This window comes from Gavialis gangeticus, unplaced genomic scaffold (assembly GCF_001723915.1).
Source record: "Gavialis gangeticus isolate Ggan-Ray unplaced genomic scaffold, GavGan_comp1, whole genome shotgun sequence".
Lineage (NCBI taxonomy): Eukaryota > Metazoa > Chordata > Crocodylia > Gavialidae > Gavialis > Gavialis gangeticus.
Window position 1 is genome coordinate 55,114,134 of NW_017729031.1, and position 16,185 is coordinate 55,130,318.

The 16,185-nt window shown below is 42.0% G+C and overlaps 1 protein-coding gene across 1 annotated transcript in view; it reads left to right on the forward strand.

The window, feature by feature from the left end:
* The window catches only part of ITGA6 (integrin subunit alpha 6), a 61,624-nt gene that overhangs the window by 12,856 nt on the left and 32,583 nt on the right, over window positions 1-16,185 (forward strand). The window contains exons 2-5 of the mRNA XM_019522928.1: window positions 10,300-10,430; window positions 11,014-11,093; window positions 13,398-13,653; window positions 15,214-15,345. Of these exons, the coding sequence (XP_019378473.1) occupies window positions 10,415-10,430; window positions 11,014-11,093; window positions 13,398-13,653; window positions 15,214-15,345 (484 nt within the window). The 5' untranslated portion in view covers window positions 10,300-10,414. The remainder of the gene's footprint in view (window positions 1-10,299; window positions 10,431-11,013; window positions 11,094-13,397; window positions 13,654-15,213; window positions 15,346-16,185) is intronic.

Here is a 16,185-nt window from a genome sequence, read left to right on the forward strand (position 1 = left end):
CCCCCCCCCCCCCCCCCCCGACAGGAACAAGTACTGGGATCATAATGCCCCATCCAGATATCTATCCAATCTCCTCTTGAAGACCCCCAAGGTAGGGGAGAGCACTACCTCCCTTGGGAGCCCATTCCAGAGCCTGGTAGCCCTGACCATAAAGTAATGCCTCCTGATATCAAGCCTGAACCTACTCTCAATCAATCTGTGGCCGTTATTCCTTGTTATCCCAGGTGGTGCCCGGGGGAACAGAGCCTCACCTATTTTCTGCTGGTCCCCCTCTGGTGAGTTTATAGATGGCCATGAGATCCCCTCTCAGTCTTCTCTTGTGGAGGCTGAATAGATTCAGGCCCTTCAGTCAATCTTTGTAGGACCTGGCCTGCTGCCACCTCACTATGTGAGTGGCCCTTCTCTAGACCCTCTCACGTTTGGCCACATCCTTCTTGAAGTGCGGCGCCCAGAACTGGACGCAATACTCCAACTGCGGCCTGACCAGTGCCGCATAGAGGGGAAGGATCACCTCCCTGGACCTGCTTGTGATGCATCTGTAGATGCACAATGGGGGGAGGTTAGCCTTACTGACTGCTTCCTCGCATTGGTGGCTCATGTTCATCCTGGAGTCATCAATGACTCTAAGATGCCTTTTTGCCACCGTGTTAACAAGAAGGGTGTTCCCTAGTCTATACGTGTGTTGCTGGTTCCTTCTCCCTAGCTGCAGCACCTTGCACTTCTCTGCGTTGAATTCCACTCTATTCTCATCCGCCAACCTCTGTAACCTGCCTGGATCTAGTTGGATTCTGTCTCTCCTCTCCAGTGTGCCCACTTCTCCCTACATCTTTGTGTCATCAGTGAATTTGGACAGCATACTTTCCACACCCACCTTGAAGTCACCGAGAAAGATGTTGAATAGCACAGGCCCGAGGACTGAGCCCTGGGGAACTCCACTGCCCACATCTCTCCGGGTTGAAAACGACACGTCCACCACCACTTTCTGGGTGCAACCATCAAGCCAATTTGCTACCCATCTGACTGTGTAGGTATCAATGCCTCAGTCACCTAGTTCTTTTATGAGAATGGGGTTTGAAACGGTATCAAAGGCCTTTTTGTAGTTCAGGTAGATGACATCCACCTCAATGCCTGTGTCCAAGGACTTGATGACCTGGTCATAAAAGAAAACGAGGTTAGTCAGGCAGGATCTGTGTGCAGTGATCTTGTGTTGTTTGACCCTGAGCATTACCTCCCATGCTGGGTCCCCACAGATGTGCTCCTTGATAATTTTCTCAAAGGTCTTCCCAAAGATTGAGGTGAGACTAATTGGCCTATAGTTACATGGGTCCTCCTTTCTCCCCTTCTTGTAAATGGGGACCACATTGGCTCTTTTCCAGTCCTTTGGGACCTGGCCAGAGCACCATGAGCGCTCTTACAGCTGTGCCAGGGGCCCTGCTATGACCTCCGCCACTTCCCTCAGTACCCTTGGATGAAGAGCATCCAGACCTGCTGATTTAAACATGTCCAGCCCCTCCAAAAGTTCCCTAACTAGATCGTCCCTGACCCTAGGCATGGCATCATGTCCCCTTCTGCCTGTCTGTACTCCTAGTGGGGGAGTTGTCCTAGTCCCTGCTCAGAAATGTGGAGGCAAAGAACTCGTTGAAGAGATCAGCTTTTTCCTCTGCTGCAATCGCTGGATTGCCAAATGTGTCCTGTAGGGGCCCCACATTATCTGACCCAGGGCAGAGCACCCCTGGCTGGCAAGGAGCCCTGGGGACCAGTCTGACAGCCTGTGGCTGCTCCATCGCCCCGCTCAGTGTGGTGTGGAGGGGCTGGCTAGGGCATGAGGGTGCTTCAGTGTGTGGCTAGCTGGCAAGCATCCCTCTACACTGAAGCACCCTCATGTCTCAGCCAGCCCCTTGAGCATCTGCACTGCTGTGGAGTTTTTTTACTCTGTAGCGGGATAGTACTTGTAAATACAAGTATTGTCCTGCTGTGGAGTAAATTAGTTTACTATTTTGGTTTAGTAATGGGGCATATGTATAGATGCCTAGATATTTACAATACTGCACAGCTACTTAGTCTACTTGCAGCAAGTGTCTCGTGTAGACATGCCATCTGTCTACTTACTTTGTTTCTCACATCCTTAATGGTTTACCATTTTGATTATAGTCTTAAGCTAATTCTATTAGTTCTGTGAAAGAAGATATTCATCCTAAGATGTATTTAAAGCTCCTGGATTTTGTTATAATGAATAGTATGTACCCATTATAACTGAGGGGGAGCAGGAGGGGAATCCAGCCAATCCATTTCCATATTCTAGCTACCACTGTTCTAGGCACATATTTCAGAAAACTAGGTAAATAATGTGGCTTAGGTATTTCACTTTTATTTTGAAGCATCAAAAAGAGGTGCCTATCTTAGAGTACTGAAAAAAGCTGATGCAAAAAGAAGTGTTCAGACTTCTCAGGATGTTCTAGTTAATGATAATGAGTTTACCTATGTGTTTCTGATACATATGAAACATGAACCTTGTGAAATAATTTTCATTGAAAAAATGGCCTTCAGTAGCAGGACAGACTTAATCCATTAGCTTCTCTTTAATAAGTACAGTAATAGTAGTAATACTGTGCAGTAGATTTCAATAAGATTGCCTTGCTCACCCTTACTTTGCAAGTAGGCAGTTTAGGTCTGGTATAGCATCAGTGATCTGAAGATATCAAACAACGTCATAATTTGTTATTAATCCCTGTAAAGCTTCATAAAGTAGGGAAATGGTATGGCTTTTTGTTTCTCTAAATTGATAAAGGTAAAGACACAGAAAGGGCCAGCTTGCTGGTGAGCAGCAATACACACAGAATATATCTGTACTGCAGTCAGTGGTATGACTGCAGCTTTTGTAGACGTATCCAGGGACAAATCCAGAGTGGGGTGTGGTGGTACAGTCGCAGCCTAGTCTCCACAGTGTAGCTTGGCAGCTCCACTTCCCTGCAGCCTTGGATGCCCGAACCCCCTGTGGAACTGTGATCACATCATGAGAACAGCAGTTGGGGATTTTAAGTCTCCAAAGCGGGTAAGAATTCCTACCTCCCTGCCCTTTGCCACTTCCTTTCTCCTCCTTCCCCCACATTCCTCCCCCTTCCTAGTTAGGTCTCTGGGCATAGGAAAGGGAGACCTGTCTGCTGCTGCCACAGTCCCTGGCTGACTGGGGAAACCCAGATCTGCTCCTGCCCTACACTAGTTGAGGCTGTGAGGAGGAGCTGTGTGCAGAGCTGGGCACACCTGGGGACAGTAGCAGTGGTAACTGGGCAGGTTCCCCCTCTGCCTGATCTCCCTGCCTGGTCCACCTGGGTGTCCCTTGCCAGCCTGGACGCAGGTGCAGGGAGGTAGAACCTGCTTGCAAACACCACGGTCCCTGGCTGAGCCCACCTTCTCATGCAGCTGCTCCCTGCAGTACCAACTGGAATGGGGCAGGAGCAGCTAGGACCCTGGTAGAGAACAGGTCTCCCCTTTCTGTGCCCAGAGGTGTAAGTAGAGAGGGCAGGAGGAGAATGGGAGGGGAGGTATTGCTGAGCATGGAGAGGAAGAAATAGGAAGGTGCTGAGAGGAAGGGGGTAGAAGAAATTCTTACCTGATTTGGGGACAGAGAAAAAGCTCCAGCTGCTGCTCCTGTGTCATGGTCTGCCCACCCCAGTGAGGGGGAGAGACTTGCAGCAGGGGGGGTGCTGCAGCACTGGTTATCCTACTCCAAAGTCAGAGTACTATACATAAGTAATGGAAATTTTATTTTAAGTAGAGCTTCTGTAACAATAGATGATTGTTATATGCCCAAAAATGGTTTTGTGCAAAAGCACTTTATCTCTTTAAGTATAAAATATGCTTCAGTTAGGTTAGCAGGTCTCATTTCCATCTATTAAGGTAATGATCTGTCAAAAGGTATTAGGATCCGTGTGAAATAGACTCTTTTGATGTATGTGAAGGATAAGCACTTGTTTTCCATATGCCATCTTTGGGCATGGAATACCAAAACAGTCATTAGTTTGCCCTTCATAGCTTGGTTTTGTAGTACTTGCCCTGCCCCTTCTATTGCTTCTCATTTCTTTTACCATCCCCCATGGTATAATCTGCTCTTTTTTTAAGAGCTGATCTAGTGAAATGAAATTGTTAATCCTTTAAACACCAGGGATTCAGGAAGGGAGATTAATTGTCTATCTGGGCAGCAATTTTGTTGTTAATTTGAAAAGACGCATCTGGAGTTGCATATTGATAGAGCTATCAGTAACCTACAAACTGGACAGAACACACAAAAAAAAAAATTGGTTCTGCAGCCACATAATTACCAGCTAGATTTTTTGAGGGATCTGGCAAAGCTTAATTTCTAGGTGATATGCCATATAACCTCTGTTTATGTTCACAGGAGTTACGCTAATACATCAAGGGTTTTTACCCTGTGAAACACATTTTGGTGCATTGTTTTCATTATCTTGAGGTGATGACTCCGTTCATGCAGCAGATGTGGCTGCTGCAACAGGGCAACTTTTTTTGTTGTACAGACCAGTTTAGTCATGGATGAATGCTGTGTGTTTTTAAGCCAAATAAAACCTGTCAAGACCTTTATAAGGGGATAATTCTTAACTGGAGAATTTAATGATGGTTTATTTTAGGCCCTATTGTCTTCCAACCTGCCAAATCCCATTCACATTGAAGTCAACAACTAACCCTCATCAGCTTTTCTGAGAAGAGAACGGGCCACTATATAGAACATTTCCCACTTATGTGAACTGTGACATTTTCCTACTTATGAGCTGTTGCAACTGCAAGGGCCTTTTCTTTGTTGAATTGTTCATAAATGCCGCCTTTGTAGTATTGCTGTTGTTGCAAAGGTCGGTTTTGGCTGAGAAGGAGGTTTGAGCTTGGGAGCATCAGTACTAAAAGCATGAGCCAGAATGATGGGTTGCCTGAGCTGGAAGCAGTAGCAGACAAATCAAGCTAAGGTGGACCAGCCCTTAGGGTAAAAAGACCCGTTCTTGCTGAAACATCCCAAACAGGAACAATGTGCAATGCTAGAAAAGATTTCTGTCTAGGAAAGCTAAAAATCTAATTTGAAACAAAACTAAGAGCTGTGATCAGTGAAAATGGGGATGTGTTTGTGTAACAGACGTGTTCACATTAAATTCTGTGGCGTACCCCTTCATCACGGTCAATGGAAACAAGCCATTTGAGAGCCAAGCAGTGGAAGCACTGGTGAGAGGGTGCAGGAGCTGATGTCTCTGCTCAAATAAAAAAAATGTTAGCCATGAAGAGCAGTGGCGTTCAACCTTTTGACCCCACAGGTCAGCTGAGTGGCCCAGGGCTGATCCACAGGCTGGATTAAGCCCTGCACAGTAGAATCAGGACCTGGGGCCTGGCACCTCCCCCACTGCCCTGCTTGCAGGAATTGGGCCCCAGGGGCCTGGTACTGCCCCCTCCTGTCTCCCTCAAACCAGAATTGGGCCTTGGGGTCTGGTGTGGCCCCTGTACACTGGGTTGGGCTTTGAGGCCTGGCACTGTCCCTGCTGAGCCCTGCAGTCTGGAATCAGGCCCCTAATCCAGCCTGCAGGGCCTGGGACTCCCCATGGGTCTGAACATCTGGCAGCAGGAGAGTGATACCACTGCTCCCCCACTATTAAATTTCCAGATCTGTGGGGAGCCCCATGGGCTGGATGACACAGTGCCACGGACTGAGACCTAAGCACCCCTGCATTAGGGTACTTTGTTTAACCATTTTCCTAGTTAATCGCTTTGGGATTATGCTGCAGTTTTTTTGTTTTTTGAAAAGGAGAAGAAAGCATAATATCTACAGTGGCAGCAGTGTTATCCCACAATAACGACATGAAACGGGATGTTTAGGCTTGATGAAAGCAGAACTGAAAAGTGTTTACACTACTGACAGCTTTATTTAACTTATTTATGGACATGGCTAATGGCTTGTTACCCAGGAAACACTTTAAGTGATTCCTGTTCCAGTCTGTGCAGCGGTCAGAAGGCTGACGTGATTAATGTGCTCCAGTCACTTCTAGTGAAAGCATGGCAAATATAGGATGCCTTCTGGGCTTGTGGGGTAAAATCTTCAAGATTAAGACAGGTAGCATTTACAGTTATACTCACCATATTTTCTTACCTGTATTCAAGGGCTGTCTGATTTCTTTGGATATTTAAATGCTTTGGCAAAGTTTCTGAAGGCAATGAACCTTAAGACTGAGTGCACAGTGAGATGCAGTGAAGTGTTACCTTCTGTCTTGATTATCATTTTTGGCCTGTATAATATTGTAAATCAATACTAAATTAACTAAAAGGTGTTGCTTTTTAAGAACAGGATGTTCTTTCCAGTTATGCTAACTGGATTTTTTCCTTTTTAATTTCCTTTTGCCCAATTTAATGTTTTGGACAAAATATACTATGCTGAATCACTGAAATTTATTTCTCTGATCAGAAATATTTTGACAGCTTTTTATATAGTCTCTTGGAAAGTGCCAGGCCATGCTCAGGATGAAAGTATAAACTAGCAGTGAAGGTTGATGAAATTATAAGGTGGTGGGAAGCAAGATAAACCAAAAAGCTTTTCAGAAGCATCTCTTTTAGTTCAATAATTTCTTTTAAACTGCAGCTTTTTGTGTACAAATGATCAGTGTATTTAAATGGGTAAAACTGGAGGAAAATTAATCCTATTTTAAGTTGATACTGCTACCATTTCTTATTGCATTGCCACTGTTTCCATTAGTTTGGTAAGGATTCTGAAAGCATATAATCCAGATCCATCACAGTCACTTGTCAAATTTCTGAGGCATTACTGTAGAAAGCAAATAAGAATATAGGACTAAATAAATTCCCTGTTAATATTTCATATTTGCTGTTAATGGAAAGCTGTTGCTGGTGTGTATGTTTTTAGAACAATTTTGGACTAGATTTTATGAACTAGGTTACTTCCCTTCATCTGTTCATCAGACTTGAATGAATGATGTTCATTAACTAGTAGCAGACGTGGACATACCTGAATCATCAAATAAGGTCTGAAAAGCTATTTTTTCCCCTTGTATAAGCACATACTTTTTAAAATGTATGGTCCATGGGCCGCTCTGTGTTCCTGAACAGTCAGCTGGAGTTTTGCCATTCCACATATTCAGTGAGTGATATAGCACTCTATACACTTTACAGACAACAAATGTTTGTCTCTGATTGTGGCTGTATAGAACAAATTTCAGTGTGGTGGTGAGTCTTAATGAGCTGTGGCTGCAAGCAACTACAAATATTGCAGTGGGCAGCAGAGGCTGAACTTGGGACTTTAGCACCAAAATCACAGGCCTGTTTTGAGCTGTAACTATATCTTGGTTGTGATGCTTAGTTAAACTTCTTTCATGAAGGCTTGGAGTTAAAGCCTTGTTTCTTCCGGGCTACTGCATTAAAATGTATGCTGTGTCTGTGTTGGAGCAAACCCATTCCTAGGAAGCTGACTGCTCATCACTGATTTAAGATTGGAAGGGGCCCTGCCTTGGTCATGACCAAAGGCACCCAGCTCAGAACAGGAATGGTTAGAATTAGATTTAAATGTAGCTTCTGCTAGTGGCATGAAGTATTAATTCCCTCAACTAGTCTTAATTTGGAAAGCTCAGGATCTTAATTACTGTCTGATTAGAATTAAGGGAGAGCAGTAGATATTAGTTCACATAATGAGGCAGCCTTTCAGGTATTTTTAACATAAAGCAAATTGTATGTCCACTGACCTCACAATCCTTAAAGACCTCAATTTTCACCAATGACAACCTAGTTAGCCTCCTGTTATTAGAAGTTCATTTAATAGTTTTGTTACTTGGCTGGGAGAAAGGTCAGCAGTAGGTCTGTGTGAAGCGGCTAGTATTTGATATGGATTTGGCCAATTTGGTGACTCAATTCAGTGATTTAGAATCATTGCCCTGAATTGATTTGGCTGAATCTGATTCAGAGATTCAGCCGCTGCCCCCTACTTACTGGCATGGAGTCCAGGTCCAGCTCCCTGCGGGGGTGAGTGGGGACTGCCCGAATCTCTCTAAAGCTCTCTGAATCTTTTCCAAATCAATTTAGAGAGCTTTGAATCAATTTGGACCTTTTTATTGGTCTCCTGACTTGTTTTATTGGTCTCCCCCCAGTGGAATCAGCAACTGAAGCTTTGCACAGCCCTAGTTAGCAGTAGTACAATGCATAATTAAGCTAATGAACACAGGGGCTTTTCTGCACTATGGAGCCACTGTCCTAGAGCTGTGCACTCAGCTACACTCATAGCTGTTTGCCAGCAGAGCTCCATTGGTGAAGACATGGCATATACAGACAGAATGGGTTTTCTGTGCTGGCTTTGCTCCACTGCCTCCTTGAATAGCATATGCAAAGCTTAAAACAAACACACACAAAACCCACTCCTTTTATCTGGGCTGCGTCTACTTTTTCTGGCGTCTTTTTGCATCTCTGACATAGCTGTGCCAATAAAACTTTATAGGTTAGGCTAGACCTTGAAATCTAGACTAATACAATATTGTATGCCTGCTTCTGCAACCCTCTGCTAATCTGTAGTTTTCTCTCATGTGAGGTTCCTTTTGGGTCTTATGTATGTATCATGGAAATTGCACAAAGCTAAATTTCCAGGAGAGAGGCTAATATACAGGATGGTTGACATAAGCATATTTTATGGTTTTATGACATGATAATCCAGTAGCTGCACGTAAAATAGAAGCCTGTCTGTTTGAATCTCTGTGGCAAATACTGGTGTCTAGCTCCCATTGACTCATGAGCTTTGGAAATCAGGCCACATTTTAAGATCTTAACTTAAGGCATTTGGGTTTGAATGGTTTAGCCACAGCTTTATGCCTTGGAGAAGAAATTTTAATAAAAGGCAAGTCAACTTTTACCATCAGAAAAAATTAAGAGCTCATTCTCCAGTCTCTTTCACAATAAGCTCTTTGTTTATATTGGCAGGAAAGACATTGAGATGAGAACATTTGTGGGTTGTTTTTGTTTTTGTTTTTGTTTTTTTAACAACCCCTCCCAACTTTTATTCTGGTTCTTTGTGAGGAAGTGGTTTTGATCACCATCAAATTAGATTCCAGAATGTGCATGGCTGCAGGAAAAAACTAGTATGTTTTCATACATTAAAAAAATTATTAATAAAATGAATAAGTAGGAGTATATGGTGACTTGAGGTAAAAATAAGCCCATAATGATGCTCTCAAATGTTCTGCAATGTTCGTCACAGGAATATACAGTCTAATTTATGTGGGTTGCCTCAGTTAAGATGAAATTCCCCTCACTGCATATGACCTATTCAGTAGCATACTTCTTCTCACTATGGTTATTTATGCAGCGTTATGTCTGACCTGCTCTTTATATGTTGTGCTTGATTTATTGAACAAAAAATTAATTGAGCATTTATTAGGAATGGAAAATATCTAGTCTGTTTGAATAATCCTCAGCCTCTTTCTAATGACCAGTCTGCAGTACCCCAAACAGTGTTTGGTTAGCTCAGTCTGGTGTGCTTTATAGGGCAGGCTTGTAGTGCTTTAGTTTGGATTAATTCCACCACTTGTTATGACGTCTTTTGGCACTGCTGGAAAATGCATTCTAGAATGTACCAACATCTGTCTAATCTAAACCTGTTTTACTAGAGTCTGTTCATAATCTAGTAAGATTATATGACACTGTTCAGCAATCATTTATGTAAAATGGTTTGAGACTGCTTTGTTTGTGAGCCTACACAGCCTAAATACACTGTTGAGGAAGTAGGGAATATAGCTGCTGTAGACTGGTGCTGAGTGGTTGCCCAACTCCATTGTTTCACATTGCCTGTCCAGGGGATGCTCAGGTCTATTCTGAAGCAGCTTGATTGCTAGTGGCTGGTATGTGCAGAGCAGCAGAAGTACAAGTAGCTGTTACCTAATATTTTTTTAATGCTTGAGAAGGTTGAGGGGGAATCTGTAAAGCAATCAACCAAAACTATATATCTGTATCCATTGTTAGAGGTAGTCTGTGTGACATGCTCATGCTCACACACTCTCTCTCTAACAGCCCATCTTGTGACCTGCCAAAAACACACTTTTACACTTGCCTTATTCTTAGTCCCATTAACACAGACCGCACTGTGCACCTGCGGTCCTGCATGTCCACGCACTGATCACTCTCACAATTACGTGAAGGACTACTTCAGTCCCTGCCCTCCCTTCCCATCTCCTCTGCCTGTTTGCCCAGTCCTTTTGCTCTTCTACCCTTGGTTCCTTTTCTCAGGTTATCCATGGAAGTCCATTAACTATATTTCTTTGTCAACAGGTTGCTGGTTGGAGCACCTCGGGAGAAAGCTTTCCCAGCCCAGCAAGCTAACAGAACTGGAGGATTATATAGGTGTGACATTGTATCAGAGACGTATTGCACACGGGTCATGTTTGATGAGAAAAGTAAGCTCTCTCCTATTTTTGTTTTAAACTGAAGCAACTGCATGGGGCCACAGGGCTGTCCAATTTCTAAGTGGCCTGGGGAAGCTGGAGGCAGAAGGGGTGCATAGAGCTCCTGTTACAAATGAGCTGATAAGGACAGTTGTGGCTGAGCAAGAGTCCTGGGATTGTTACTTGACCATGCAGCCTGTGGGCTGCCAGTTGGACAGTGCTGGCTTATCAAACCGCAGGTCATGAGAGTCTTTATAACTGGATGTGATCTTTTGTTCATTTAAAAAAAAAAAAAAAAAAAGAAAAAAGGGAAAAGTTACTTTTTAGAAACTTTAAATATATTTACAGTTGCTCTTGCCTGTTTTTTGAAGATGCATAAATCTTGGTTTAATTACTAAAGCTGCATTAAAGCAACAAAAATCTGTGATAAAACTAATGTTGATTGCCAATTAAGACTTTCAGTGACTGCATGTATAAACAGTGCCACCTAAAGACTATTTAAGGTACTATGTAAAACTGCTGAAAATGTTGCAAAAAATGTTCGTTGTATTGTTTTTAATTGTAATATGTGGAACTGTTTTGTGGTGATCCACAGCTGACCCAGAGAAGGAAAGTAAAGAAGACCAGTGGATGGGTGTAACTGTCCGAAGCCAGGGACCAGGAGGGAAGGTGGTGGTAAGTCTGGGATATTCTTAAACATCTCTTCAGGCTTATAAGGCATGTAAGAAAGTTACGTGGAGGGGTGTAAACCTTTCAGAGCACGTTGTAGATTTTGTTGCTGTCTTCTAAATCAAAGGAATTTAATTTGTCCCTAGAGAAGCAGAGGATTTTAGATTATCTGAAATTTTTTTTCACTATCATGACAACTTAGAACAGAAGAGGTTTGGAATATTTTTCTAGGAAACTGAGTTTTAAGTTGGCATTATTAGGAAACTTTTTAAGATTTAATTTTAATATGGAAGCATAAGATTGTTCTTCACCTTTTTTTAACCCAGAAGAGTTCTAACCATCACACTTTCTTGCCTATGCTGCAAGAGTGGTCACATTTTCTTGGATTTATTGTGTATTAGTCTACGTCTCCGTCTGAGAGACAGTATGAGTTTTTATTATGATTACAAAGCAGTAGATGTCCCTGGACATTTTACTGGCTTTTGAGCTAGAGTTGGGGAGTGAATTAACTTTGTAATAAGACCTTGTATTAACGATGCTAGTCATGATATGAGGCTATACCATTTTTTATTTTATATGATGCGGAGTAGTTGTTTCATAAGTTATCACTGAATGACACCATAAATCTCTGTAGCTAAATAATTGTCCTTGTTACTAAATATACTTTGTAAAGTAGTGTGGTGCCAGCTACATGTTGGGTACAAGTATGTGCTGAGAACTGTGGCTGTGCTCTTGCATGGGAACTCTTCCAGCCTCACTGCCTCCAAAATTGGCAGCAAGCTATTTAAGGAAATACAGGAGTGAGTTAGTACTCCCAGAATAGGTAATTACTTGTTCTGATATGCCTCAGAACCTGAGTAGAGGGTCAACTTCACATGGCCATGAGCAGGGAGACAATAGCTGTCTGCTGAGCAAAATGTGTGGGAAGAGCAATTCCCTTCCCACAGATCCCAGTGAAATATGGCAAATGTACATGTGAGATCTGCCATATGCAGAGTTTCCAGTAACTGTATGAGTGGTGGTGCAGCCTGTATGGTAGGTGGTATGCTTTTCATTCCTGCCCAACATGCAGATGTTACAAGATATGACCCCACTGTTCTGCACAGCACAAGCAGGTGGACTAGATTCTCAGCAGATGTAGGCACTTAAGTTGTGCCCAACTCCACAGATGCTGAATTACAGAACTGTGATCTTCAAAAGTTCTGCTGAGCTCTGCCTGGCTCAGGAGGTGCCTGAAGTTCATGGGAGCTGGAACAGGCAGTCATCCTGTGTTTTCTGGGACAGTCCTGAGTTTTCAAGGCACTGTTCCAGTGTCCCAAAAAGTCCCTGAAATGGCACCTTTGGTCTGAATTGGGAAACTCTGATCCTCACTCTTTGTAGGTTTCTACAGTGCAAGATAGTTAATTAGTCTTGTTTCATTGCTAAACAAATGTTACTCCACTGATCCCAGTTCAGGAAGTAGCCATAGGATCTCAGTGTACATAGCACAAGACTGCCTGGTACCACAGGAGTGCAGTTCTGCTTCTTCTGGTTTGGGAAGCCTAATCCGCTGGCTTGCAGTGCCTCAAGAAGGTGGTCATCCTAGCTGGAACTGGTAATGGTGTAGACAAATTGTGGATCTGGACAATGTGGAGCATGTGGAGTTGCCTCCTGGATTTTGCTTCCTCCAAATTGGTTGACATATGAATCATACCATGAAAAATTAAGGCTTTAGCATCTTAGTCTTTATAGTACCGAGTCACTCAGTACCTGCCTCATGCCTAAGCCCTGCTGAGATCCATAAACAAGATTGTCATCAGTGTGTGTCATCTCAGTAGACCCATCTCTTAGATATGATGCCAGGTGTGTTGCATTTTTTTTTTTATGCAATAGGTCAGTGTTTAGAGGACTTGCCTAGTGACTGCTTATGTATCTTATATTAAATGGCCTTTGGTTATAAAATGATAAGCAGTCATTTGAGTAGGCACTAGGATTCAGGCCTCATGCTCCTTGGAAAATGTCCTGATCATGAGACTACAATCACAAGCTCTGCTTCTCTTTTTCTCTATCCAAAGAAAACTTTTATTGTGTTTTGCTAAGTGGAGAGGCCAGAGCTTGTTTCTTGGTGCCCGAGCCTTCCTGTATATCATATAGGGAGCCTATTCTTCCTAAGTTTAGATTGATGGACCCTGCTACAGGGGACAGGTACCCAAGCCCCTTGGCTAAGAGAGAACATAGCTTATTATTTGACTTTTAATGACCATTTTCAAGAAGACATACAGAAGATATAGTATGTTTTGCTTATCCATTATATCCTGGTTCTTTTTGCAGACATGTGCACACCGCTATGAGAAAAGACAATACGTGAACACTCTTCAGGAAACTCGTGATATCATTGGAAGGTGCTATGTGTTGAGCCAAAATCTCATGATTGTGGATGATATGGATGGTGGAGAGTGGAGTTTCTGTGATGGTCGATTGCGAGGCCACGAGAAATTTGGTTCATGTCAGCAAGGTGTTGCTGCTACTTTCACCAGAGACTATCATTATATTGTATTTGGTGCACCAGGCACTTATAACTGGAAAGGTATGAACCTATTTCTTCCCTGCCTTGCTAGATTTTTCACCAGTAATAATTTCTTTGATGTTAAAAAGGATGTTTTTAAGGAAAATATCTCATTGGTGTCAACCCTGAAGGTTTGTAAATTGTTCTCATAACCTGCTAAATTGTCTCAAAACTTGTACATTACAAACTTAGAAGAATTTTAAAAAGTTTAAAGTTAAAACAGAAGTAGATATACTGATTCTAATTGTATGGTAGGATTCAGTGCTTGTTTTAAAGGATGGATGTTCACATCGGAGCAAATTTTAAAGTGTTGCATACATTGTTTTTAAAGCTATTGGGCCAGCACATTATTTTCTGTTTTTTCAATGGTTTTTCAAATGCATACACCTACACTAAGGCCTTTTTCATACTTGGTCTCACAGTGTACTTGTTCCTCTGTGTTTGTGATATCAGTCCCTTGTGCAGAAACTAATTTATCCTGAACTCAATACTGCAGGTAATGAGAAAATGGCCAAAGGCCAATTAAAAGAAAAAAAGAAAGCCAAACAAAAATTTAAGTATTTAAGGGAAAATCCTGGCTTTACTTAAGTAAAATTTTCACTGGCTTCAGTGTTCTACTTAATAAAAACTAAGGGCTTGGCCCATACCCAGAAAATACTGCACCTCTTGGAAAAATAAATGAATAGATGTGTCTTGTTCAGTGTTTGTGGAAAAGCTTCTAATGCCAGTCCTGCCTCTCTTCTTAGTAATTTCTCTTTGCAGTTCATTACACCAACAGCTGAAGATGCTGTCCTCCCCCTCCTGTAGAATGTGTGATCTCTGACCCCTGCTATAAATTGTTGCTTCGTACACCTGTCTTTCATGTGAACTGTGCAAAATTTTTGAGTTAAGCTTGGGCACAAGGTATACTTCTGTGAAAACTTAATCTTTCACATATCTGTTTCTGTCAAGAAAATATGACCATGCTGAAACAGCATATTGCGTTCAGAGATTGCTTTGCCTTAATTGCAGAGAACTGCTGTGGTGGTGTATCAGTTTTAAGAGTATTTTTTCAAATTGAGGAAAACCATTTTTGCACTTTCCAAATTGTTAAATATGCCTGTCAGAAGGGAAGCACCCATTTTTATTGAACTTGACACAACTATTTTTGAAACAAAATGTTTCCCAGGTGTATCATTTAGCATTTCATACTGATTTGATAAGAATTTTCTGATCAGTATTATAGATTCATCTCATAAGACTTTAATGGAAAATGCCATTTTATATGCTGGATGAAGAGGGTTCATAATCTGTTTGTTCCATGTTTGGCTGACAATTTTATTACTGTACTATATTTTCTAGATCATTGCATGGCATCATTGTGATTCCCTCGATACACAAAATACCACGAGACTTTAAAAGGCAGCTAGAATTTACAAATTCATTCCTTTTTAAAATAACTTCACAAAACATGTTAGGCATTTGGCAGTTCAAACAACAATCTTGACAGCACTGTTGCTAATGTCAACCAGGGACCATTTCTCTTATTTATTTTCCTCCTTGTCATTCATTCATTTTTATTTTACCATTTCATTTCCTCAGGGGTGGTTCGTGCAGAACAAAAGAACCAGACATTTTATGAGCTGGGTATCTTTGATGATGGGCCTTATGAAGTTGGTGATGAGGCCTCCCGAGATGAGAGTCTTGTTCCTGTTCCAGCTAACAGTTATTTAGGTAGGATTAAGCACATGTGATAAAACTCTTGAGACTTCTTAAATACTCACTATCCAAATCTGGTAGGATAATATAAAATATGAGTAGAAAGCAAATCATTTATGGACTGTGTAAAATACAGCCCATTCTTGGTCATTCACATCCTCCTCTACATTTATGAGCCTTTTGAAGTGTAAGATGATACTCTGTTAAGGTATCTCTAAGAGCTGCTAATGTAATGAGACATTTAAGAGCTTTGACAAGGGACTTCAGATTATCAGGGTGTGATTTATAATCGCTCTCCAATGCTAAGTACTATAGATCCATAGCACTTGGCCATGTAGCATTGGGAGTTCTGGTAAAACTTGAGTTTCTGGACATGATTGCGAAGGCCTCATTGTATTCATCTGTACAACATAAAAACTGTAGCCAGCTGCCAGACAATAGTTCTCAACCAGGGTGCTCTGAAAAACTGGGGTGCTATGAGAGCCTTTCAAGGGTGCCATGGGGCACCATGCAAGATTAGTACTGTTAGGTGTGCCAACACTCGCAAGATAAACCCAGAGATTTCAAATAGAAATTCAGTGTCAAAAACTCTGACCCTATTGTAGTCTTTCTGAGTTCTTTCTTTGCAAGAGAAGAATTTCTGTTGTTTTTCTGTAGTCAGAAATACAAGTTAAGAACTGACACTTTTTGTGGATGCCTTGAATCTCAAAGGGTTGAGAACCACTGTCTTAAGACTATTTGCAGTCTGGCAGTCCTAAGTAATTCAAGTACAACATGGTAAATATGCTTTTAACAGTTAAACATTAATGTAGCTTGACACTGCTATAGTGTGATTTTTTTTTTTTTTTTTTTTTT